The sequence below is a fragment of the Schistocerca americana genome, chromosome 3, assembly GCF_021461395.2.
Source record: "Schistocerca americana isolate TAMUIC-IGC-003095 chromosome 3, iqSchAmer2.1, whole genome shotgun sequence".
Lineage (NCBI taxonomy): Eukaryota > Metazoa > Arthropoda > Insecta > Orthoptera > Acrididae > Schistocerca > Schistocerca americana.
In genome coordinates, this window is record NC_060121.1 from 958,945,186 (window position 1) to 958,970,117 (window position 24,932).

A 24,932-nucleotide genomic window follows, 5' to 3' on the forward strand; every position below is an offset into this window, starting at 1 on the left:
TCCATACAAATACTTTCAGAAACGACTTCCTGACACTTAAATCTACACTCGATGTTAACAAATTTTTCTTCTTCAGAAACGCTTTTGTTGCCATTGCCAGTCTACATTTTATATCCTCTCTACTTCGACCATCATCAGTTATTTTGCTCCCCAAATAACAAAACTCCTTTACTACTTTAAGTGTCTCATTTTCTAATCTAATTCCCTCAGCATCACCCGACTTAATTCGACTACATTCCATTATCCTCATTTTGCTTTTGTTGATGTTCATCTTATACACTCCTTTCAAGACACTGTCCATTCCGTTCAACTGCTCTTCCAAGTCCTTTTCTGTCTCTGACAGAATTACAATGTCATCAGCGAACCTCGAAGTTTTTATTTCTTCTCCATGCATTTTAATTCCAATTCCGAACTTTTCTTTTGTTTCCTTTATTGCTTGCTCAATATTGAATAACATCGGGGATAGGCTACAATCCTGTCTCACTCCTTTTCCAACCACTGCTTCCCTTTCATACCCCTCGACTCTTATAACTGCCATCTGCTTTCTGTACAAATTGTAAATAGCCTTTCGCTCCCTGTATTTTACCCCTGCCACCTTCAGAATTTGAAAGAGAGTATTCCAATAAACATTATAACCCTGTATTCACCTGACCAAAAGTCTTGTTGCTCCTGCCACCGAACTTCACTAATTCCCACTATATCTAACTTTAACCTATCCATTTCCCTTTTTAAATTTTCTAACCTACCTGCCCGATTAAGGGATCTGACATTCCACGCTCCGATCCGTAGAACGCCAGTTTTCTTTCTCCTGATAACGACGTCCTCCTGAGTAGTCCCCTCCCGGAGATCCGAATGGGGGACTATTTTACCTCCGGAATATTTTACCCAAGAGGACGCCATCATCATTTAACCATATAGTAAAGCTGCATGCCCTCGGGAAAAATTACGGCTGTAGTTTCCCCTTGCTTTCAGCCGTTCGCAGCACCACAACAGCAAGGCTATTTTGGTTAGTGTTACAAGGCCAGATCAGTCAATCATCCAGACTGTTGCCCCTGCAACTACTGAAAAGGCTGCTGCCCCTCTTCAGGAACCACACGTTTGTCTGGCCTCTCAACAGATACCCCTCCGTTGTGGTTGCACCTACGGTACGGCTATCTGTATCAATGAGGCACGCAAGCCTCCCCACCAACGCCAAGGTCCATGTTGATTTTACCAAACTATATTATACTTAACAAAGGAAAAAACTTGACTATTTCCATAGTAGCAACGAAAAAGGGACTGCAAGGAAATGTTTTTCATAGTTAGCTGCCTTTTCATTTGTAGTTGGGGTGGAAATGGCTTTAAAATTGGGCAGATCCTCAGTAGTTGAATACATTTTTGGAGAAGATGGTAAAAGTCTGTATAGAGGCCAGTGGAACACATTCGTTTGTTGTACAGCAATATTAACAATGCGTATGTTGATGGAATAGCGGAAATGAAAGGTAGTGTGTTAGCTGCTGGTTCTATGCAGCCATTGAGAGAGCATCAAGGAGACGACATGTTGGGTAGCAGGAAATGAAGGAAAATATTGTTATATTCTCATTAATTTTTAAGACAGGTACTGTATATCAAAGAAACAGTTCGTAATTTTAATTAGTGAAAATATGTTAAACATAAAGTTTTCTCAAAGGACCTCTTTAAAAAAGGAGCATTCTTATGCTTGTAGAAATACAGTATATTACATATGAATTCTCATGACAGACTATACCAGCTATTCCTCTTTGTAAGGAAGCTGAGCTTAGTAGAAGCATGTTGCCCACTGCCTTTTTCCTGCTGACTATGATAGTTTTTAAAATCCTAGTGGGCAATTTTTTTGTAAATGTACTCTCGGTGTCTTCAGTGTATATCATAATCTTTAAATTAAGACTGAAAATCAAGGAAAGTGTTTTATTACGTGAATTAAAATAGCAGTGACAAGAAATAAAGCAGTCTGGCAGTTGTTATTCGCTGAAGTATGTACAAGCTATTATTATGATGGGTTCACCACTCCCAAAAGGATTTAAAAGCCTCTGCCAGTGTCTCCCCAGCAAGGAATACATGTACTCCCTTCTGTTTGCATCTAGTATAAGTGAATGGTCAAATGTGACATTGTTTTTAAAAATGATTGAGCATTTTGTATCTGAGGCAGAACACAGAAACCAACCAGGAATTTGTGGTAAATTTGGAAAATCGCATAAAGGTTGCATTGAGGCTGGTCATTGCACTGGTCGTCATTTTTAATCTGTGAAATGAATTCAATCTGGGACTGGCAGGCCTTCCTGTGTCCCAGAATTGGGTTCTTTAACCCACTTGTATATGAGGGCAGGTGTCTCCGAAACACTATCATTTTAAATGTGTGACATGATACCAATGTTTGATAGGTAAACTGCAAAGTTAATTGAAAACTTGGCCTTCCTTCACTTACATCAGGATTAAATTGTTACATGCAGCATTGGGTTTCTATGCAAAATTGTGACATTTTCATTCTTTCCTAGGATCGGTACCTGGAAGCACTTTCACTCGGAATGGACTTCTACCATGAAAGAGGGAAGGCAGTCATAGGATTGAAAGGCCCTAAAACCAAAAGAAAAGAAATAATTTGGCAGAAGGTACTAATACATGCTGTTGTGTATGACGCTGATAATTTTTGAAAATTTTGTGATATAAACAATCAGTTTGTTAAACATAATTTGTACTATGTTTCAGGTGCTGGAGATACTGAACATTTACATAGATGAAACACTAATTCATGGTGGCAGTACTGATATCTATCAAGAGTCCATACCTGCATGTGTGGAATACTGTGTGTCATTGGATGTAATGTGAGTGGTGGTCTTAGTTTAGGTATCAGACTGAATTTTGCCGTAAAGCACAACGGATAATGTTGCTATGTTCCTAAGTAACTTCTGTTTGTGATTTTGTGTCAGATTTCAGAACTTATATAATTTTCTGCAAGTTTTTTTTGTTGTTTTGTGGCTTGTTAAAGAAGTTTCTAGTTTGGTAATACAAATTTTTGTTTGATCTCACAATGTCTTCTGAGGTGCATTATTATTCTAATGTTGTGAATGCTGTGTGTGAAATGAAAGCAGAGTGTTTCTTTGATAGCTGCTGTTGGCTGAATTTGGCTGTCTAGGTAGTTGTGAATGTGAGAAGTTATACATACACCATGAGAGAGAGAGAGAGAGAGAGAGAGAGAGAGAGAGAGAGAGAGAGAGAAAGCAGTATTAGCAACAGTCTGAATGGTTCAATGTGCCATGCATCAATCACCTACATGCGAGAAGTTGCTTTTCCTCATTTTTGGCTGTTATCTCCATCCTGGAATTTCCACATTGGTCACAATATTGGTAATTACTTGCTAGACACTGGCCACATCTCCCTTATAACACAATGCTCAAAATGTTCATTTCTTAGAAGAAAAACTTTAACTGACACAAAAAGCTAGTTTCCTTCCAGCACTAAACATTTACATGAAGAATGCTATACATTTTTCCATACTTGGTGAGCAAGTATCAGTTTATGATCCCCAAGGGTCAGGCATAAGTCTTCTGGTGAAATTAGGCTTACTGTCGAGCTGTAATGTCACACTATCCTTGGTGGGGAGAGAAGGCTTTCTGTTTAGATCTGAGTGTTTGATATCAACATTTTTTCTTCCTCTCTCCCTGAAGATGTATAAAGACTTGTATAGAGCTGCTCCCGTTAGGCAAAGAGATATGCTGATGGTGATACCTTCAGTTGTTGCTCAAATAATGAGTGTACTGGACACATTGTGTTCCCTTTTTTTACACCACATATTTTGATTAATTTGTATTCAGTCCCCACATCTGTGTTTGACCTCCACATTTTTCAAATTTTTTTAGAGATTGTGTGGGGAAGGTCACTCATTATCCACCATGCTATCTTGTCAGTGCGGTGGGTTGTCAGGTACTTGTGCAGCAGTAGCCTCCTGATCACACTGGGATCATACCATCGATGTCTGAGCTGTCGAACCGTCACCTCCCTGTGCATGCTGCGAAGTAGGTGCCTGTTCATGTGTGAGCACTGGGACTCCAGACACTGGCTACCATGCCCTGGGGCCTTTGCTTTGGCTGGTTAGCAGTTGTGTGGAAACTTCTTGTTTGGAGTAAGCAAAATTGTGGCAGATGTTTGACATCGTGATATGACCAAAGTTGCCAGCCAGTGGCCACAAGAACCCAGCAGTCTTTTCAGACAGACCACAATTCACTGTCGATACGTATGACCTTAAGAGCTTTCTTTCCCTCCTTGGCTTCCCTGTGGAAGAAAAACAACACCAGATGACATCTGGACAGTTATTTCCCTCTGTTCCTGTTTTGCACCCAAACAGGTGATGGATCCTATCTCTCTACTTAACCAATGTTTTTTGTGGAGAATATAAAAACGTATGTGGCTATCCCTCTTCTGTTAACGAATTACAAAGTGGTTCCATCTTAATTAAAATGACAAATCCTGCTACCCATCCCAGTGTATTACTCTCTTATAAACAACTTGGTGATGTACCTGTTACCATTACACTCCACAAGAACCTCAGTATGGTACAGGGATTAATTTTTCATAGGCACCTAACACTGCAGATGGACTAAGAACTATGTGAACACTTGGAGGAGCGAGAGATCCACTTTGTACATTGTGTATGTCGAGGGCCATCATGCAATAAGACAGACACCAGTGAATTCATCCTCACTTTTGAGGAACATTTTGTTTCAGAAAAGGTCAAAATTATGTGTTACCACTGTGATGAGAAGCCATATTCTCTACCCCAGATGTGGTGTTCTACATGCCATCTTTTGGGCAAATGTCTTCCTAGCATACATATGATGTGGTTGGCAGAGATTGTGGCTAGCCACTTCACAGAAACCATATGCACTACCACCTGTCTACGTCAATTGCAGGAATGGACAAACTCTCTGATCCCCGAAGTATGCTACTACTCAAGGGATACAAAATCCACTGTTCACCTCTCATATTTTGGAGCTCAGAAAAACTGTGATTGTTTGTACCCAGTCTCAGTGATATCGATCTTTCCCACTACTGTGGCCAGGTCATCAGCAGGAACTGATGTATTTACTGTGACACCAATACCCAGTAGTTTTGAAAATAAATTTGACAATGGACGCTCCCCCCTTCTCATGATTAATGTGGTGCCATCTTCAGGAACCACTCTATCTCGGGAACCTTTTCCCTAAAAATCAACGTATCAGAGACCTGACTCTAGCCATTGATTGAAGGAGCCACAGACTGAGAGTCCCAGGGCTGCCCACTCTTTGTTTTGTTCCTACACTCCCAGTAGATAAACCCTCATGTAAATATCAACTGCCAAATGTGAAAGAGGAGGAGGAGGAAGAGGAGAAGAAGAAATCTCAGGAGAAAGTTACTCCTGTCACACTGGAGGTGCCATTCCCCCCATGGCATTGGATTCCAAACCATGTTCATTGATGATGTTTACCCTCCACCAATAGTGACTCAGAGACCTTGACACATGACCTGCTCTCCAGGTTACTTCATGTCTAACCAGGACACCCTCAACATGATGATCCAATAGAACTGCAGTGGATAATATTGCTACATGCTAAACAACAGGAGCTACTAATTTCTTCTTGTTCGCCCATATGTGTTGTTCTCCAAGAAACATTCTTCACTGATGACCATTCACCAACTCCTCAAATTTACCATGCCTTCTGTCAAAACCAACTGACCCTGAGAGAGCATCTGGAGGGGTCTGTAAATTAGTTCGCACAGGTGTTATCATTGAGTAGATAGCAAGTGTATAGGAAGCAATAGCAGTGCAAGAGCAAATGATCCCCTTTTGTAATGTTTATTTAGCTCACCTTCAGATAATCCCCTTAATCCAACAACTCCCCTCTTCCCCACTTTTCCTCTGGCGGATTTCAATGCCCCTGCCTCTCGCCCCCCTCCCCACCCCTCCTCCTCACTCCATTTCCATGAGGGAGTACCACCTTGTCTAGTAGGGACCTTCTGATTGACCAGCTTCTTTCTGGTCTTGATCTGTCTCTCCTCAATCACAGTATTCCTAACCACTTCAGCACCACCCACGGCATCATTTCAGCTATTGATCTTGACCAAAGACATAGCAGCAGCTCTTCAGGATTGTCGAAGGGCTCTGCAATGTTTTGAGCAACATCTTCACTGACAACCCTCCGAACTTTCAGCAGCTGTGAACTAAGGCTCAATACCTTATTAAAAATATGCATACAGACTGGTTGAAAGTATGGTAACCTGAGGATTATGCTGTGTTCTCAAATCATGGAGCCTTTTGGCCTCTTATGAGTGTGGTTTCTAGGAGGGACAGTCCACAGCCATCCATATGGTTAGGTTGGAGACAGCAATGTTTTGGGGGTTTCCTAAACATCAACACATCATTGGAGACCCTTTGTACCAACATAAGGTGTTAGAGAGCTTGTCACCATCACATTTTACTAACCCTCCACAGCTGTGGCTTTTGAGGCTCCCTACACATTTTTATTTGTTGGGGTTTATCCCACTGATTGTTTAACATTAGAGTTGCTAATCATTCAGCTCCTCACAAATCCAAGAAATGGCGTCTTTCAGGTCTCTGTGCTGGGGTGTTACACTCTTCATCAGCATCAGTGGGCTAGTGACCCCTATCAGACCGTGGATTACCCCTGATCTGTGACAATGTTTGATACAGCTCCCTACCTGTAGCCTTTGCCAAACTTCAGCTCCAAGGTGTCATCTGAAGCCTTCACTTGGCCCTTTTCCTTCTTCCATTCCAATGGTACTAACTGTTACTCACTTACAGAATCATCACCTGGCAATTTCCAAATCATACAACTTATAAAATTCTTTTTACAGCAAGGGACATTGAACCCCTGACACCCGCCCTTGGGCAGGATCACAAGTTGGACTGCCTCTGGAGGACCTCTGTCCTAGAATATGCTCCCAGCATTTTCCCACACATTCTGCCCTGGTTAGTACCCAGACCACAAATAAGACTCATCTATTTCAAGGTTCTAAAATCTCTCACCCCTATCGCCTTTCCATGTCTGTTCCTGTCAGTTCTTCAGGAGTATCTAGGTCTAGGTGTTACAATCGTATATACTAATGACTTTAAAACCACTGGTAAGACAGGATATGGGTTAATATCTCCTGCCAGTCAATAACAACATTTTTTGCCAGCAGTGTGTAGTGTATTTTACAGTAAAGCTGATAGTGGTCAGCAGAGCCTTACATTTCATTAAACAGACCACCTTGGCTGTATTTTGATTTGTAATGACTCAGTGAGCAGTCTCCTCTTGTCACCCTCAATATTGGCAATTCGTGACCTGCCTGAACTTAGTCGCACTGCCTGCTCAGTTTTCCTTCTCTGGATCCCAAGTCATCTTAATATCCCAGGGAATGAACTGGCCAGACATTTGATTAGGGATGTGATTAATCGTCCAACATTCACTTTGACAATTTCATGTGTAGATTTGCAAGTGCAGATAAGATCACTCCTCACTCAATAAATGGAACATGTGGTGTGTCACTGACACCTCTGACAAACTCTGCAGTGGCAGAGACTACTGCTGCATGACACTTCTTCTTCCATTGTTGCCTCTGTATCGATCCTACCAGATTAATGCATTGTTTTATTTTATGTAACAAGTCCATCTTACATTGTGGTTTGCAGAACTGTATAGACAGTGGCTCACATCTTTGTAGAATGACATCTGCTTTTACCGCTGCCTGCTAAGCCTGGCATATTGGATTCTTTGCCCGAATATTGGCAGATGACTCATGGACAGTGTAACTGGTTCTCCATTTTCTCAGTGAAAGTGATTTTTATTCTTCAGTATGACATTTTAAACTACTTTCATGGTGGGGCAGGGTGGGTGGGAGTGTGGCATCTCGCACTGCATGCTTAGTCTGTGGACTCTCGACCCTTTTTCTTTTGCCAGCTTCCTTGGTCATCCTTCTTTTACACTGTTTTAATTGCTCTTAGAGGCAGTTAGCCCCCTTTTTTCTGCCACGCCCCATTTTACATTTTAGGGTTATCATTCCAGTGAATATTGGGTGCTGTTCTCTCTCTTTAACATGCTGTCTAAAATTGATTTTGGGTGGGATTGTGGAAATCATGGCCCCCATTGCATGCAGATCCCTGGCTGACACCCATGTAGCCACACCCATCTACAGACTGACTTTTTTCTCTCGCCTTTTTATTATTATCAGTCCAGCTGATGTTCATTATGTTTTCAGCCTTTTCACATTTACCGTTATGAATATCGCAGCTAAAAGGTGTTCTTTACTCTGTAATTGATTTTGCCCTTATCCAGGTTGGGAGGGGGTTGGATGAGCTAAGATTTCTCTTGCTTTAGCTGAGTCCTATGAGACTCCTCATCTGCTCTGAGCTGTTTGGGGTGGCCTGACCAGTATACTTTTCCTTAACCTTAAATTATTTCTCAGCTCTGGCACCAATATTGCTTTCAGTGCCTTGATATTTCCACTGTTGTATACTTCCATAATTTTATCAAATTTCTGCCACTCGTCAGTAACTCCAAATGAAATACCACTTGAACAAGGGACTGATGACCTCACCTGTAATCCCTTAAACCTTAACCAACCAATACCATATGTGGACTAGATTGGCCGCTTTCACAAAGGTAACAAAATGAATAATCTTAATTGTTTTGCAATATATAATTGCACATGACTAAAAAATGATTTTGCTGTTTGTGACATGACTGATATGACTGTTCTCAGTGCTGCTGACTATAAGAGGACCAGTTCCAGAAAACGTGTGCTGTAATAATTTTGTGTTCTCTTCCTAAAAATCATGCTGCCACCACTCAACAGATATTTATATATTACTTCCTTAAAAGTTCAAAATAGCCATACAGAGAATAATAGAAAGTTATTTTGCCCTACAGTTGGTTGTTTACTTCTATGGCAGGGACTTGCTGTTTGGAAAGTTGTGGGATGCCTGCAGTAATGACGAAGTAATGAAGGCCGTCTATTTGGAAAGTCTTGAACCATGGTTGCTGAATGATCGATTGCGTCATGTGCCACCCATCATAAGCCAGCAATTTGTTTCTCATTATGAGAATCTGGGCAATCTACAGGTTAGTTTCTAATCATTGAAGTTTTTTGAATGTTGATAGAGCTATAAACTTCATTGTGTTTCAGCTAAGACCTTTTTATGTCATCTAATGTGTAGTGCATGCACTGCACATTAGGGTGACTTATATGACAGAAAGCTTAACCCAACCCAGACTAAATCTGTGTACTTGATGAAGAAGAAGAAGAAGAAGAAGAAGAAGAAGAAGAAGAGGAAGGAAGGAAGAAAGAAAGAAAGAAAAGGCCAGCCTGAATGTGGTTCATATTGTCCAACCACTTTCTTTTCCAATTTTAAGGGGACAGGGTTGCAGGCAATAGAGCAGAGATGTTCCATCTGAGCATAGAGAGTGCATGGATGTGGAACAAGTCATTTTACGTGTAAATAAATTAGTTTGCAAATATGTGGGTGTGTGCTGACATTTTTTAATTATTATTGTTTTTTATTATTAAATATACAGATGTGTATTAGTAGTTCCTATCTACTGCCTTTACACTTTATGGTAACAGAAATTCTTCTAAGGACTAGGAGAAGATACCAAGGAGAAACTTTTTAAATTTGTTTTTAAATTTTACTTTGCCATCTGTCAGACATTTTTTAACAGGGCAAGTAATCAGAAATTTTGGTTTCAGTGTTGTGAACCTCTTTTCGTGCTAAAGTCAACCTTAATTTGAAATAATAAATGTCATTTTTCTTCTTGTATTGTAATTATGCAAGTCATTGTTACTTTGAACTGCAGTGGATTATTTAGAACAAACTTCGTTAGGGAATAAATATACTGTGAAGCAGTAGTCAAAATGGCTAACGCCTTAAACAGATGCGTGGGGATTGTGAGTGAGCACTGCATATTATTCTTAAGTTATTTCTTGAGCAATGTAGGCTGCTCCTTAAGGATGAGTTACACCAGAACATTATTCCTTATGACATTATTGAATGAAGATGTGCAAAATATGTCAACTTACTGATTTCTCTGTACCCAAGATCTGCTAAGTGCAAAAGTGACTGAACTAACTTGTTTTAGAGTTCCAAAATGTGCTTTCTCCAGTTTAAATATTCATCAATGTGGACACTTAAAAATTTTGAAGTTTACACCCAATTTATCATTTCCTCACCATGTGTTACACTTACCAATAATGAAGGTCCTTTACATTTACAAAACTGAATATGTTGTCTCCTTTTTTCGATTGAGAGTGACTTCACGCCGAAAACCAGTCAGTGATATATTTAAGAACATTGTTTACCATTTCTTTTGTTGCTGTAGGTATGCTTGAATTGATTACAATACTACTGTCCTCTGCAAAAAGAGCTAATTCTGCTCATTGTGTATTAAATTGAAAATTATTTACATATATGAGAACAATAGCAGACTTAAGATTGACTCTTGAGAACTGCAACTTGATTTTTTCCCCAGTGAGAAGAATTTCATGTGGTTACGTTGGTTGAATTACTAAGTAAAACTTCCTTTATCATTTTGGTTTCATATAACACTATCCAACTCTTCTTAAATCCAACTGTTATTTAGTCAGTATATTATAGTTTTTTGGGTGGAATACTATTGTAGAATACATCACCTACTCAAAAAATTTGGAGTGAAACAGATTGGTCATTACTGGCATGTCACCTTTTTTGAATGATTTCTTGAAGCCTTCAGCTGCCATTTTCTTTATTTCCTGTATGATTGTACAATTTCGACCTTAGGCCATTTTCAAGTACCTAAAAGTTTCATACAGTAGATACATTAGTGACACTTGTGATCTTTATATAGGAGCAAGTCATACCTGTAGATATACTAGGCGCGTTGTAACTTAACTTCATGGATGGTTTTCTGTGGTAACAGATTATGTCGTATACGTCGTTGCTCCTATGACATACGTTATGCTCGTAAATTAGTTTGAAGTATTCACACTATTTTAGAAGCACATTACTTTCGAGCAGTTGTTTCAATGCTCTGAAATATAACATACTTAACACTAGGAAGATTATAATTATTCTACAGAATTTTGCTATGTAACCTGCATATGCTTTTGTTCTCAGTTATATTTAATTACCGTTCATCATTGGTGTAAATATGACTGTCTGTAGTTTCTTTGAAATAACTTGTAAATATTTGTTCTGTTATTGTAGGAGCACGTAATTTTTGAATAGTTGGTACAAAGATCTTATATATCACATTTATCACATTATTCTAATGAAATAGTACTGAGGACCACGAGAGTGTAGTAAAAACTGCTTTATGGTTATCATTACAGTCATATTTATTAATGAGTGTAGTGATAATTTTACATTCTCTGCTTCTGTAACACTTCGCCCTAGAACTGGTAGAAAGTTGTCTAGGAATTTCCCATTTCGCAGGTCTTTTTGCTCATTTAAAACTTTGACTAACTGATCTTCTAGATGTATGTAGATTTCAATTTCTTCCATTACATCCATGATTTTTCCTTTCTGTAGCTTAAGTAATATTTGAAGTGATCCATCTATATTAGGTGTTTTGTGGTTGGTGTCTTTTAAATGTGCAGCACATGTGGATGGTATATTGTCGTTTATTGTCGTGTGTTCTTTAAATCATGTACTAATATATATATATATATATATAATGTATGAAACGTCCTTTTTAGATACTTGAAAATGGCCTAACTGAAATTGTACAATCATACAGGAAATAAAGAAAATGGCAGCTTGAAGGCTTCAAGCAATCATTCAAAACCTTCATCACAGCTGCGGACGCTATCACATCGAGTATCTTTGAGGGGCTTAACAATGGCATATTTCAAACTCAGTGGGGAAATACCTTGAAGTGATGAATGGGTATTTTATGGGAACAAGTCATTAGTAGTGTGTTGGAAACACCATCAAATCCAGATCATCTTTTATTTTTGAGAGAATATATAATACATCCTTATGATAGACTTTTATGTGAGTTGCTTTTTCAACATATTGCTGTGATTTTTCTCTTAAACTGTTTGTCCCTATATTTTCTGCTACACCCAAGAAATGATTCTTAAACATACTTGCTACCTGTGACTGCTTATTTGTAGCCCTTGTACTTAAATCAGTAGTGATCAGTACTTAAATCAGTAGCCCACGCCTACCACAGTAGTACAAATTTGTATGCCAACTAGCCTGCGTATGATGCAGACATTGAAGAAATGTACGATGAGAGAAACGAAATCATTCAGATAGTGAGGGGAGACGAAAATTTAATAGTCATGGGTGACTGGAATTTAATAGTAGGAAAAGGAAGAGAAGGAAAAGTAGTAGGTGAATATGGAATGGGGATAAGGAATGAAAGAGGAAGCCGCTTGGTAGGATTTTGCAAAGAGCATACCTTAATCATAGCCAACACTTGGTTTATGAATTGTGTAAGAAGGTTGTATATGTGGAAGAGGCCTAGACACACTGGAATATTTCAGATAGATTATATAATGGTAAGATAGAGATTTAGGAACCAGTTTTTAAATTGTAAGACATTTCCAGGGGCAGATGTGGACTTTGACCACAATTTATTGGTTATGAACTGTAGATTAAAACTGAATAAACTGCAAAAAGGTAGGAATTTAAGGAGATGGGACTGGGACAAACTGAAAGAACTAAAGGTAGAGAGTTTCAGAGAGAGCGTTAGGGAACGATTGACAAGAAAGGGTGAAAGAAATACAATAGAAGAAGAATGGGTAGCTTTGACAGATGAAATAGTGAAGGCAGCAGAGGATCAAGTAGGTAAAAAGATGAGGGCTGGTAGAAATCCTTAGGTAACAGTAGAGATATTGAATTTAATTGATGCAAGGAGAAGATACGAAAATGCAGTAAATGAACCAGGCAAAAAGGAATACAAATGTCTCAAAAATGAGATGGACGGGAAGGGAAAAATGGCTAAGCAGGGATGGCTAGAGGACAAATGTAACGATGTACAGGCATATATCACCAGAAAAAAGAACCACTTGTATGAATATCAAGAGCTCAGATGGAAAACCAATTCTAAGCAAAGAAGGGAAAGCAGAAAGGTGGAAGGACTACATAGAGGTTCTATACAAGGGCACTGTACTAGAGGGCAATATTATGGAAATGGAAGAATATGTAGATGAAGAGGAAATGGGAGATACAAAACTGTGTGACAAGTTTGACAGAGCACTGAAAGACCTGAGTTGAAAGAAGGTCCCAGGAGTGGATAATGTTCCATTAGAACTACTGATAGCCTTGGGAGAGCCAGCCCTGACAAAACTCTACCGAGCAAGATGTATGAGACAGGCAAAATAACCTCAGACTTCAAGAAGAATATAATAATTCCAATTCCAAAGGAAGCAGGGGTTGACAGACGTGAAAATAACCGAATTATCAGTTTAATAAGTCATGGCTGCAAAATACTAACACGAATTCTTTATAGACAAATGGAAAATCTGGTAGAAGTCGGCCTTGGGGAATATCAGTTTGGATTCCATAGAAATGTTGGAACGTGTGAGACACTACTGACCCTATGACGTATCTTACAAGATAGGTTAAGGAAAGGCAAACCTACATTTCTAGCATTTGTAGACTTAGAGAAAGCTTTTGACAATGTTGACAGGAACACTCGCTTTCAAATTCTGAGTGTGGTGGGGGTAAAATAAAGGGAACGAAAGGGAATTTACAGTTTGTACAGAAACCAGATGGAAGTTATGAGAGTCGAGGGGCATGAAAAGGAAGCAGCAGCTGGAAAGGGAGTGGGACAGGGCTGTAGCCTATCCCTGATGTTATTCAGTCTGTATATCTAGCAAGCAGTAAAAGAAACAAAAGAAAAATTTGGAGTAGAAATAAAAGTGCATGGAGAAGAAATGAAAACTTTGAGGTTTGCCGATGACATTGCAATTCCGTCAGAGACAGCGAAGGACCTGTAAGAGCATTTGAATGGAATGGACAGTGTCTTGAAAGGAGGATATAAGATGAACATCAACAAAAGCAAAATGAGGCTAATAGAATGTAGTTGAATTAAATCAGGTGATGCCGAGGTAATTAGATTAGGAAATGAGACCCTTAATGTAGTAGATGAATTTTGCTATTTGGGAAGCAAAATAACTGATGGTGGTGGAAGCAGAGAGGATATAAAATGTTTAGTGGCAATGGCAAGGAAAGTTTTTCTGAAGAAGAGAAGGTTGTTAGCATTGAGTATAGATTTAAGTGTCAGGAAGGCTTTTTTGAAAGTGTCTGTATGGAGTGTAGCCATGTATGGAAGTGAAACAAGGACGATAAATAGTTTAAACAAGAAGAGAAGAGAAACTTTCAAAAAGTGGTACTACAGAAAATATGCTGAAGATTAGATGGATAGATCACGTAACTAATGAGGTGGTACTGAATATAATTGGGGAGAAGAGGAATTTGTGGCACAACTTGACTAGAAGAAGGTATCAGTTGGTAGGACATGTTCTAAGGCATCAAGGGATCACCAATTTAGTATTTTAGGGCAGCATGGAGGGTAAAAATGATAGAGGGAGACCAAGAGGTGAGTACACTAAGCAGATTCAGACAGATGAAGGTTGCAGTAGGTAATTTAAGATGAAGCAGCTCGCACAGGATAGGGTAGCGTGGAGATCTGCACCAAACTGATCTCTGGACTGAAGACAACAACGACAATAGCTACTTAGATACCCTGAAGCATAGATGGATGCTCCTTCCCATGCCCCTCTGCACGCACTACTCGGCAGAAATGCTGTGAATGCCACATTGTCGTGGTTTGGAGCAGTTGGAAGGGCATGCATCACAAGTTATGCTTATCCAACCAGGCAGACATATGAGTGCAGCTGATGTTATTGCACATACAGTAGCTTACTTACTTACCATCACTCATCATAGCAAAACTACTGATAAACAAGTGCAGCCATGGGTAATGGCTAGTCTTTTACACTTAACATATTAACTATTCTTTTGTCAGTTTTATGCAGGACAACATAGCAATAAATGAGAAACACCATATTTATCTTGTAGAAAGTGTTTCCCAAACTGTGTTCTGCCAAACACTGGTGTTCTGCGGGAAGTGTGTAAGTGCTATGCAAAAGAACTATTAATAACATGGAACAGTGGGAAATCCAGGATGGAATGTAAGAATACTATGAGAAGGGAAGTTGCTACTCACCCTATAGCGGAGATGCTGAGTTGCAGATAGGCACAATAAAAAGTTTGTGAGTCTTTCTGTTGTGCCTGTCTGCAATTCAGCATGTCCACTATATGGTGAGTAGCAACTTTGCTCCTCATAATGTTATTAATAACATAGCATATTTGTATTTATTTTTTCTCTACATTTGGTGATACTCATTCATTGAAAATTTTATTATGATTTGTGTGTTGTGAGTTATGATTTAAAATTATGCAATCACTGAATAAAACAAATTATCTCATTTTTAAAAAATTTTGTTAACTTTCAAAAACAAGATGTTCCGTTAAAGTACCAGGATTCTCAAAGTCCCATCAGAGGAAAAGTTTGGGAAACCCTGCTGTAAAACTTAAACCACATTTTGCTTTTTATTTATTTTGTATTTAACTTAATCATGTATGCATGTGGTGCTCAGGTAGGCACAGGATCTCTATCTTTCCAGAGCTCTGTAAATTTTTGATACAGGCAAAAAGTTGTTCTGTATTATTACTGTACTCTCTATCACTCACATGTAATAAGGTACCCTTACTTTTCTGTGTATTCTTAAGCACTTTTGTGGGCGTTTTCTGTTATTTTAACTTCAGTCATAAGAGTGCCTACATCCTGATTCTAACCTAAAAATGTACACAGCATCCCTTGTGTTGATATGATAAATGTTAAGACATAGACTGCCAACTGTGGGTTACTGGGTTACTTCATAGCAGACAATGTGGCTGCTGGAACCAATAATGTATTAACTTGAACAAATTGAGTTTCTTGATAAACATACGTACAAAAGCATGTGATCTAGATTTTGAGTGTCAGAAACAGTTATAATAAATTGTCTGGCTATAGGGTTATACAGGGTGTCCTACAATTATTTAGGCATTACAGGTCCATACACTGTGTCCATCAATAATATGAATTTATATTATATAAATAGCTACTCCCCACATTGAGGAGACACTGAACTGCAGTCAGGAAGATTTAAAAGTAGACTGTTAGATTTAGGGAAAAATTAAATGTCTGCTTTTAAATGTGCCTGTCTGCTGTGCAGTGCCTCCTAATTCATATTATTTCAACCTGATTTTTCCACTGTATGAAATACTGAGTATTTCTAAATCAGGAACCAGTAGCCAGAAAGGTATATTTCAGGCAATACAAGGTCTTGAATGAGCAATGCTTATAAAGCATGTATCTGTAAATTGCTTATGTTTGTCCATTGATGTTGGTGGTATTTTTTCCCTGTGGGATTTCACAGTCACTAATTTATGAAACCTCTGTAGAAATTTAAAAGGAACTGATAGATAGGATTGTAACTACCTGTCTTGCTGTGCAACAGGCAAGGATTTTTAGTGGGTGTCAGAATTTTACGTACCCTTGCAATGCATACACCGAGACATATATGTTACCTTGGCAGCTGCTGTGTGTAATATAAAAATTGATCGCCAATAAAAGAATTAAATATTAATTTGTGACTATTAGTTCCTCATTTCAAAGACTCAGTTTACAGTCTTCCAGACTGTGTGTAATTTTTGCACTAAAGGTCCACTCACTGTGTAGTCATGTAACAAGAACTGCTCAAAAAGAAGCTTGGTGTCCGTTGCATATACACTGAAGAGCCAAAGAAACTTACACAGCTGCCTAATATTGTGTAGGGCACCCGCAAGCATGCAGAAGTGCCGCAACACGACATGGTATGGACTCGACTGATGTCTGAAGTAGTGCTGGATGGAATTGACACCATGAATCCTACAGGACTGTCCATAAATCCATATGGGTATGAGGTGGTGCAGATCTCTTTTGATCAACGTGTTGCAAGGCATCCAAGATATGCTCAATAGTGTTCATGTCTGGGGAGTTTGGTGGCCAGCGGAAGTGTTTAAATTCAGAAGAGTGTTCCTGGAGCCACTCTGTAGCAATTGTGGACTTGTCGGATGTTGCATTGCCCTGCTGAAATTGCCGAAGTCCATCAGAATGCACCATGGACATGAATGGATGCAGGTAATCACACAGGATGCTTATGTACATGTCACCTGTCAGAGTCGTATCTAGACATATCAGGGCTCCCAGATCACTCCAACTGCACACGCCTCACACCATTACAGACCCTCCACCAGCTTGAACATTCTGTTTCTGCGATGCAGTGTCCATGGATTCATGAGATTGTCTCCATACCCATACAGATCCACATCAATCCACTTGATATAAGTTGAAACAAGACTTGTCTGACCAGGCAACATGTTTCCAGTCATTGACAGTCCAATGTGATTGTTGACTAGCCCAGGCAAGGCATAAAGCTTTGTCATACAGTCATCAAGAGTATAAGAGTAGGCCTTCAGCTCCAAAAGGCTATAACGATGGTGTTATGTTTAATGTTTCGCACACTGACACTTGTTGATAGCCCAGCATTGAAATCTGCAGCATTTTGTGGAAGGGTTGCACTTCTGTTATGTTGAAAAATTCTCTTCAGTCGTCATTGTTCCCATTCTTGCAGGATCTTTTCCTGGCCACTGCAGTGTTGGGGATTTGATGTTTTACCAGATTCCTGATATTCACGGTACACTCGTGAAATGGTTGTATGGGAAAATCACCACTTCGTCGTTACCTCAGAGATGCTGTGTCCCATCACTCGTGTGCAGAGTATAACGCCATATTCAAACTCACTTAAATCGTGATAACCTGCCATTGTAGCAGCAGTAACTGATCTAACAAGTGCACCAGACACTTGTTGTCTTATGTAAGTGTTGCTGACTGCAGTGCCATATTCTGCCTGTTTACATATCTCTGTTTTTGAATATGCATGCCTATACCTTTTTCTTTGGTGCCTCGGTATAGGTGAAAACGTGGGGTTCTATTCATAGTAAGCTGAGAGTGAAAGAGCTAATCCCATTGAACAAAAAAGATAACTTTACTGTGAAATAAAATGCTAACCAAAATGAAAGTGTACCTCTTCTCACAGCTTTCAAAATCTGCTGCTGGTTAACATTCAGTACATTATTGCTCCAACCCCTTCTTCGTGAAAACATGTGGATTCTACTTGGCACAATGTGATAAAGATGTTTCTGCTCAAACCTATTTCACCTGTCAGTGGTGGCCCAATGTGTGAGGGTTGATGCAGTTGATTCCTGCCTCCTGAAGGGAGGGTGTTTAATAGATGGGTATGGTGTACTTGTGCACTACTGTCCTGAGACTAACTCACCAGTAGAATTCTGGCAGTAGAGCTGCATAGTAGAGTGCAGGATCCTATCCCAGCCCTCAAATTATCCTTGATAGTGAAGCTCTCATATTATCCTTGATAGTGATGAGAGGCATCCAGCATCTGTACACAATACCTGTCCAAAACATGACTGGCCTATGTTTTGCCTTCTGAATCCATGAGACTGTACGCTTGTGACGCACACTGTACCTGGTCACTTCCACACTCATCCATGACAATCACCAGGTGTCATAGAAATCGACACTCATCGAGGAAGTGAAACGGACACCATTGATTCAAATTAACTTCCATGGTGCTGGAGGATTTGTGCTGTTCTTAATAATGGACATCTAAATACCAAATTGACCATGTTGAGACATTTATGTAGTACATAAATTGTGTCTATCAATTTGTTTGTCGCCATTATCTCTAAAAAGGGAAGCATGGTTCTTTTGCATTTTCCTTGGGATACCTAGAAGCCATGGTTTGTAGGAAATGGCCATCAGCTGTTGTTGTTGATTATGGGCAACCATTACTAAGCATGTCTTCCCTGTCTCTCTCAAAAGGATGAATGTTCCGGTGATATCACTGCGGTGTACTGGATTCAACGGGCAGCTTCCAGTGCTGATAGCCCTTCTTGCTGTAGAGTGACAATTGACACTGAACATTTTACAGAAGCCACATTGTCCTGTTTATAATTGAAGACACATGCCTCTATTGAACTGTCCTGTGAATGGAGGTTTACTTTACTCTTCCCTTGTTTGTACAAAATGCTGTGCCTATTGAGTTTACACTATCAAAAGAGCATCGAGTGAGTTTTCTGATTTATTAAAAAAACTCATGAGGATGTTTTTCTGGGCAGTTGATACCAGTTTTCATGAAAATTAAAAATAGAAAGATTAAAATGTGATGCTGTTCAGTAGCAAAAGCAAGCAGTTTTAGACATCAGTACACATTTGCCAGAAGTCTTGACTGGTATCAGCTGAAAACAAGAAAGCAGAATTCTAAGTCCCAACATACGAACGGTCAAAATAAACTGAAAAAAGAAAAAGTTTAAATTGTTCATACACACAGCATACACAAATGTATTGTCTGCTATAGGCTAGTGAAATTATAGTGATAGGAACAGCAAATGATCACAGAAGCAAGCCACTGCTAGATGCAAGACAAAAGCAGACCTTGTGCTAGTAAGAGGGCTAACCCTAGTAAAAAAGAAAAATGTATGTTTGTTAAGATTTGGTTATGCTATGTGCTTTCTTTCTGTCTGTGTACAAGCTGGATAATTTGGAACCAATATAATTTTATGTTGCTCATGTGTGTTTTAATATTCTGTCTCTGTTACTACTACTACAACCACCACCACCACCACCACCAATCCCACTTCCACCACTACCCTAAGCTTCTTCACTGATCCTCAGTGTCTGTAATTTCTTTTCCATTCTCTCTTAATTTATAACAACAGGTTAGTATTACATTACAATTTTCCATAGACTAATAGTACTTTCACAGCCATTTTGTCTTCTGATTTGTGTGTTCAGTTAAAATTCACAATTGTAGGATCAATGCAAATAATATGAAAAGGATAGATTGCTGCTATAGTTGAGATGATGAATCACAAAAGGCTTTTTTCTGAATTAGACAAAACACACACACACATATTCACGCAAATGCAATTCACACACATGACCACGACCACTGTCTCTGGCTGCTGAGGCCAGACTGCAAGCTACAGCACATGATGGAAGAAGCAATCTGGGTGGTGTGGGCAAGGGAGAGGCTAGGCTAGGATGGTGAGTGGTGAGAGGCAGATATAGCAGGATCACATAAGGAGAAGGGGACAATTAAGTGCTGCTTGTGAGAGCGTAGAGAGATGTGGTGGTAAGAGGACAGTGCAGCTAAGTGCAGTTGTGAGGTTAGATGGTAGGCAGTGGGGGAGGGGGGGGGGCAGAAAGAAAAGGATAGAAGTAAAAAGTGGGTGTGGTAGTGGAATAGAAGGCTGGGGACCAAGGAAAGTGATAAGTGGGTAAAGGACAGTGAGTATTGCAAGTTCAGATCGGGACAGTTACAGGAATGTAGGATATATTGCAGGGAGAATTCTCACCTGCACAATTCAGAAAAGGTGGTATTGGTAGGAAGGATCAAGATAGCACAGGCTATGAAGCAGTCATTGAAGTGAAGACTGCTGGTGGTTGGTGGGTAGCAATACCTCTACTTCGACAGGTGCCACCCATTCCATACCAAGAAGTCACATCCATACAGCCTATCCTAGCCACCCATGGCCATCAGTTCCGCAGTGGCAAACAGTCCCTTTCAAAATATACAAAGGGTCTCACTGAGGCCTTCACAGACCATAATAACCCACCTAACCTTGTACAGAAACAGATGTCCCACGCATTCTCTCTATTCACCCATCACCTCCCAAAGTCCCACCGCCGGGCCACAGGGTGCTTCCCCTCATGTTTCAGTACCACACAGGACTGGAGCAACTGAATCACATTCTACGCCAGTGTTTCGACTACCTCTTGTTGTGCCCTGAAATGAGGAATGTCCTACCCACTATTCTTCCTTCCCCTCCCACAGTGGTATTGTGCTGCCCACTGAACCTACACAGTATCCTCGCCATCCTTACAGAACCCTTGCTCCCAACCCCTTGCCTTATGGCTCATGCCTCTGAAATAGATCTAGATGCATGACCTGTCCCATACATATACTCCAGTCCAGGCACATCTGCTCTAGTCCAGCCACAAGCATCACCTACCCCATCATAGGCAGGGCTACGTGTGAAACCAGTCATATGATCTACAAGCGAAGCTCCAACCACTGTGCTGTGTTCTACGTGAGCGTGACAAATAACAAGCTGTCTGTCTGCATGAAAGGCCACCGCCGAACTGTGGCCAAGAAACAGCTGGACCACCCAGATGCTGAGCACACTGCTTAATATAGTGTTCCGAATTTCAGTGACTGCTTCACAGCCTGTGCCATCTGAATCCTTCCTACCAAGACCAGTTTTTCTGAATTGCAGATGTGGTAACTCTCTCTGTAATATACCATATTCTACATTCCCGTAACCCTCCTGGCCTCAACCTTCATTAATCACTGTCCTTCACCCACCTATCCCCTTCCCTTTTCCCACTCCAGCACTACACAGCCTACTGTTTCATCAGTGCACCCACAGTCTTTTTACTTCTCTCCTTTTCCGCTCTGCCCCTTCCCCCCTTTCTTACACCTAACCCCCCCCCCCCCTCCCCCCATCTAACCCGCCCCTTCACCCGACTGCATCTAGCTGCACTGCCCTCTCCCCACTTCATTCCTGTATGTCACACTAGCAGCACTCTGCTGTCCCCTTCCCCTACCCATACCCTGCTATCCCTCCCCCTGCCCATTCCAGCCTCCTCCTTACACCCACCAAACATTGCTTCTCACTTCATGCACTGTAGCTCGCAGTCTGGATTTGGCAGCCAGACACAGTGGTCGTGTGTGTGTGTGTGTGTGTTTTGTCTAGTTCAAAAGAGGCCTTATGACTGAAAGCTTACTTGTGTAGCAGTCTTTTTGTTGCGCCTGTCCGCCGCTCTGCGTCTCCACTATATGGCGAGTAGCAATCTATTGTTTTCATAATATTGTCATTATTCCATTTCAAATTTTCCATTGTATTGTTTTAGAATTGTTATTTCAATTTACCCTTCTGTGGAGGTAGGACCACCTGTGGAAGCAGCCATGTAACATACTAGCTCTGTTACAATCATTGTACAGCTTTTTAGATTGGTGTGACTACCAACAAGCTGTCCACCAGGATGAATGACCACTGCCAAACTGTGGCGAAAAGCAAAGTGGGGCACCCTATGGCACAACATCCTGCTGAATATAATGTGCTTGATTTAAATGACTGCTTCATAATCTGGGCCACCATGACCAGCTTTTCTGAACTGCACAAACAACGCATTCTCCACTCTCAAAATTATCCCAGCCTCAACCTACAATAACCTACTGTCTCCGTACCCTCCATCCAATAGTTTTTGTCTCCTCTGTCCGCTCACCTCCTCCCAATTGACGTCCGCTCACCTCACACACTGCCAACCCACCCACTGATCTTTTCCCCCTCTGCACCTCTCCATTCCTCCCCTCCCCCCACCTGTCTCTCCCGATGCTGCACCTGCCAGCCTTGTCCTGCTGCTGTACATCTGGTCCCTGCACACTCTTCATACAGCACTCCTCTCTCCCCTCACCCGTACCCTGTTTTCCCCACCCGCACTTTGTCCGCAGCTCGTGGTCTTGCGGTCGCGTTCTCGCTTCCCGAGCACGGGTTCCCCGGGTAGATTACCAGTGGGGTCAGGGATTTTCACCTGCCTCGAGATGACTGGGCGTTTGTATTGTCCTCATATTTCATCATCATTCATGAAAGTGGCGAGACTGAACTGAGCAAAGGTTGGGAATTTGTACGGGCTCTGATAACTGCGCAGTTGAGCGCCCCACAAACCAAACCACCTCATCCTCCCATCCCCTTTGTTAAACACAAGAGTTGCATTCTGCCTGAAGCGACCATAGATAGTGAACATTTGTGTGTGAGGTGTGCCTACTTATGTGAATATGTGTGTATTTTCTTTCCTGAAGAAGGCTTTGGCTGAAAGCTCAGTCTGTAACAGTCCTTTTGTTCTACCTATCTGCAACTGAATTTGTCATCTTTACGCCAAATTACATGTTGCTAACACCTGTCATAAGCAGTTGTGGGAAGTTGTGTCAGCAGAATAGCTGATTTGTATAGTCAGTTTTGTAATAATGTTTTTCCTTTAACAGCAGGGGAAATGTTACGTATTTAATGTAACAGTTATCGTGAGATAGTAGATGCTGGGATGTGATCAAACTGTATTTTTGAAGAGAAACACTTTGTTTACTGGGGCAGATACGTACAGATACATAATAAATTATTGAATCCTGAGTTTTCATTTTGTACTTTTACCATGTTTAAGCATTTTTGTCATTGGTATAGATACAGTGAGATTCTGGATGAAAATAAAGAGAAAGTAATGAAAATTGAAGCTGTCAGCTTTCACATTAACATAGACACCCAACTACAATATGGATCAGTCTGTGACCACATTATATTCACACTCTTTGGCTTCATCATCTCAAAACAAAATTGTCACCTTGCAGTATTATCTAAACCTCGGGCTGCACTAAGGATAAGCCTGTCATAACATACTTTCACCTTTGACACAAAATTATTAACAATATTTGAGCACAGATAGTGCAGAAGTGGTGCATACATCAGTAAAAGAAACATCTGTAAGCTGTAAAAGCAGTCAATTAAGAAAGTACTGTCTACTCTAGAGGTGGATTGTTCTTAAAAGGATGGGTCCAAAGTTCAAGAAACTGAATGAAAGGACCGAGGAATGACTTCTAAGGAAAAGTTGCTCACCATTCTTTTCAGATTGGTCTTGCTTGTTCCCACCTCAATCTCATTTGGCTGGTGTCGTTCCAGTACCTCTGTTTATTGTTCACACATTGGTTTTATTTGGCCAGTCTTGTTCCAGTTCCACCGTTCATTATTCCCTCCTTGATCTTGTTCCTTTTTTGGGTGGTCGCTCGTTCCTCATTCCAGCTCCACCATTCTTAATTCAGTTGTAGTTCCTTTCATTCATTGTGTCTGCCCATTCTTGTTCAATTTTAATATACGGATATAATAATAATATATGTTAAAATTAACACAAGAATTCTCAATACACTGGAACTCATTTTTTGATGTACTTGGGCCTTATTTTCCACTGTAGCTTCTACAAACACTGTTTATCAATGGTATTATTTAAGCCTGCCTCTCTCTCTCTCTCTCTCTCTCTCTCTCTCTCTCTCTCTCTCTCTCTCTCTCTCTCTCTGTGTATGTGTGTGTGTGTGTGTGTGTGTGTGTGTGTTTTTAATCCTGTATTACCTGTTAAAAAAATGAATTTATCAATACAGTTCCTTCTACGTTGTTCACCTGTCCGCTTCTGAAACGCATCTGGTAATCCCTTGAAAGGATTATAGGAAAATCGAACTACCTGGCATCCATTCTTATCTATTTCGTTCACTCAAGTCACCAACTTTTTTTAGTCTGAATTTTGAAAATTGCTGCCCTAATCGCTGTAAGGTGTAACCTTATAAATTGGCCCTCTTAGATTTGCTTCATAGTTACAGGATTTTAAAGTCACTGTCTGGACATCAGTTTCTAAAAGCAATATGGTGTAATTGTAAATAATAATAATAATAATAATAGTAATAATACTCCCTTGGAGGCTTGGGAAAAGAATAGGCCTTCGGTTAGTTCTGCCAGTCGTAAAAGGCAACGAAAAGAACAAACCACTAATAGGGCTAACCCCCCTTTTAGTGTGATTAGTTGGTTCAGGATAGAACTAATGAAGCCTCGGACAAGCGCTGTCATGGTCGGGGGCGACGCTTGAACCCTATGCCCGTCCACAATGGTAACGACACTGCTAGCCACATGGAAAATGATTTAAATCCGAATAGAGGTGTTTTGCAGGACATGCTTCCTGCAACCACTC

General features: G+C 40.4%; 1 protein-coding gene across 1 annotated transcript in view; it reads left to right on the forward strand.

Annotated features, from left to right (window-relative positions):
* Positions 1-24,932, forward strand: part of LOC124606769 (vacuolar protein sorting-associated protein 8 homolog) — a 196,609-nt gene that overhangs the window by 73,053 nt on the left and 98,624 nt on the right. Inside the window, exons 9-11 of the mRNA XM_047138823.1 lie at positions 2,514-2,627; positions 2,725-2,840; positions 8,945-9,113. Coding sequence (XP_046994779.1) covers positions 2,514-2,627; positions 2,725-2,840; positions 8,945-9,113 — 399 coding nt within the window. The remainder of the gene's footprint in view (positions 1-2,513; positions 2,628-2,724; positions 2,841-8,944; positions 9,114-24,932) is intronic.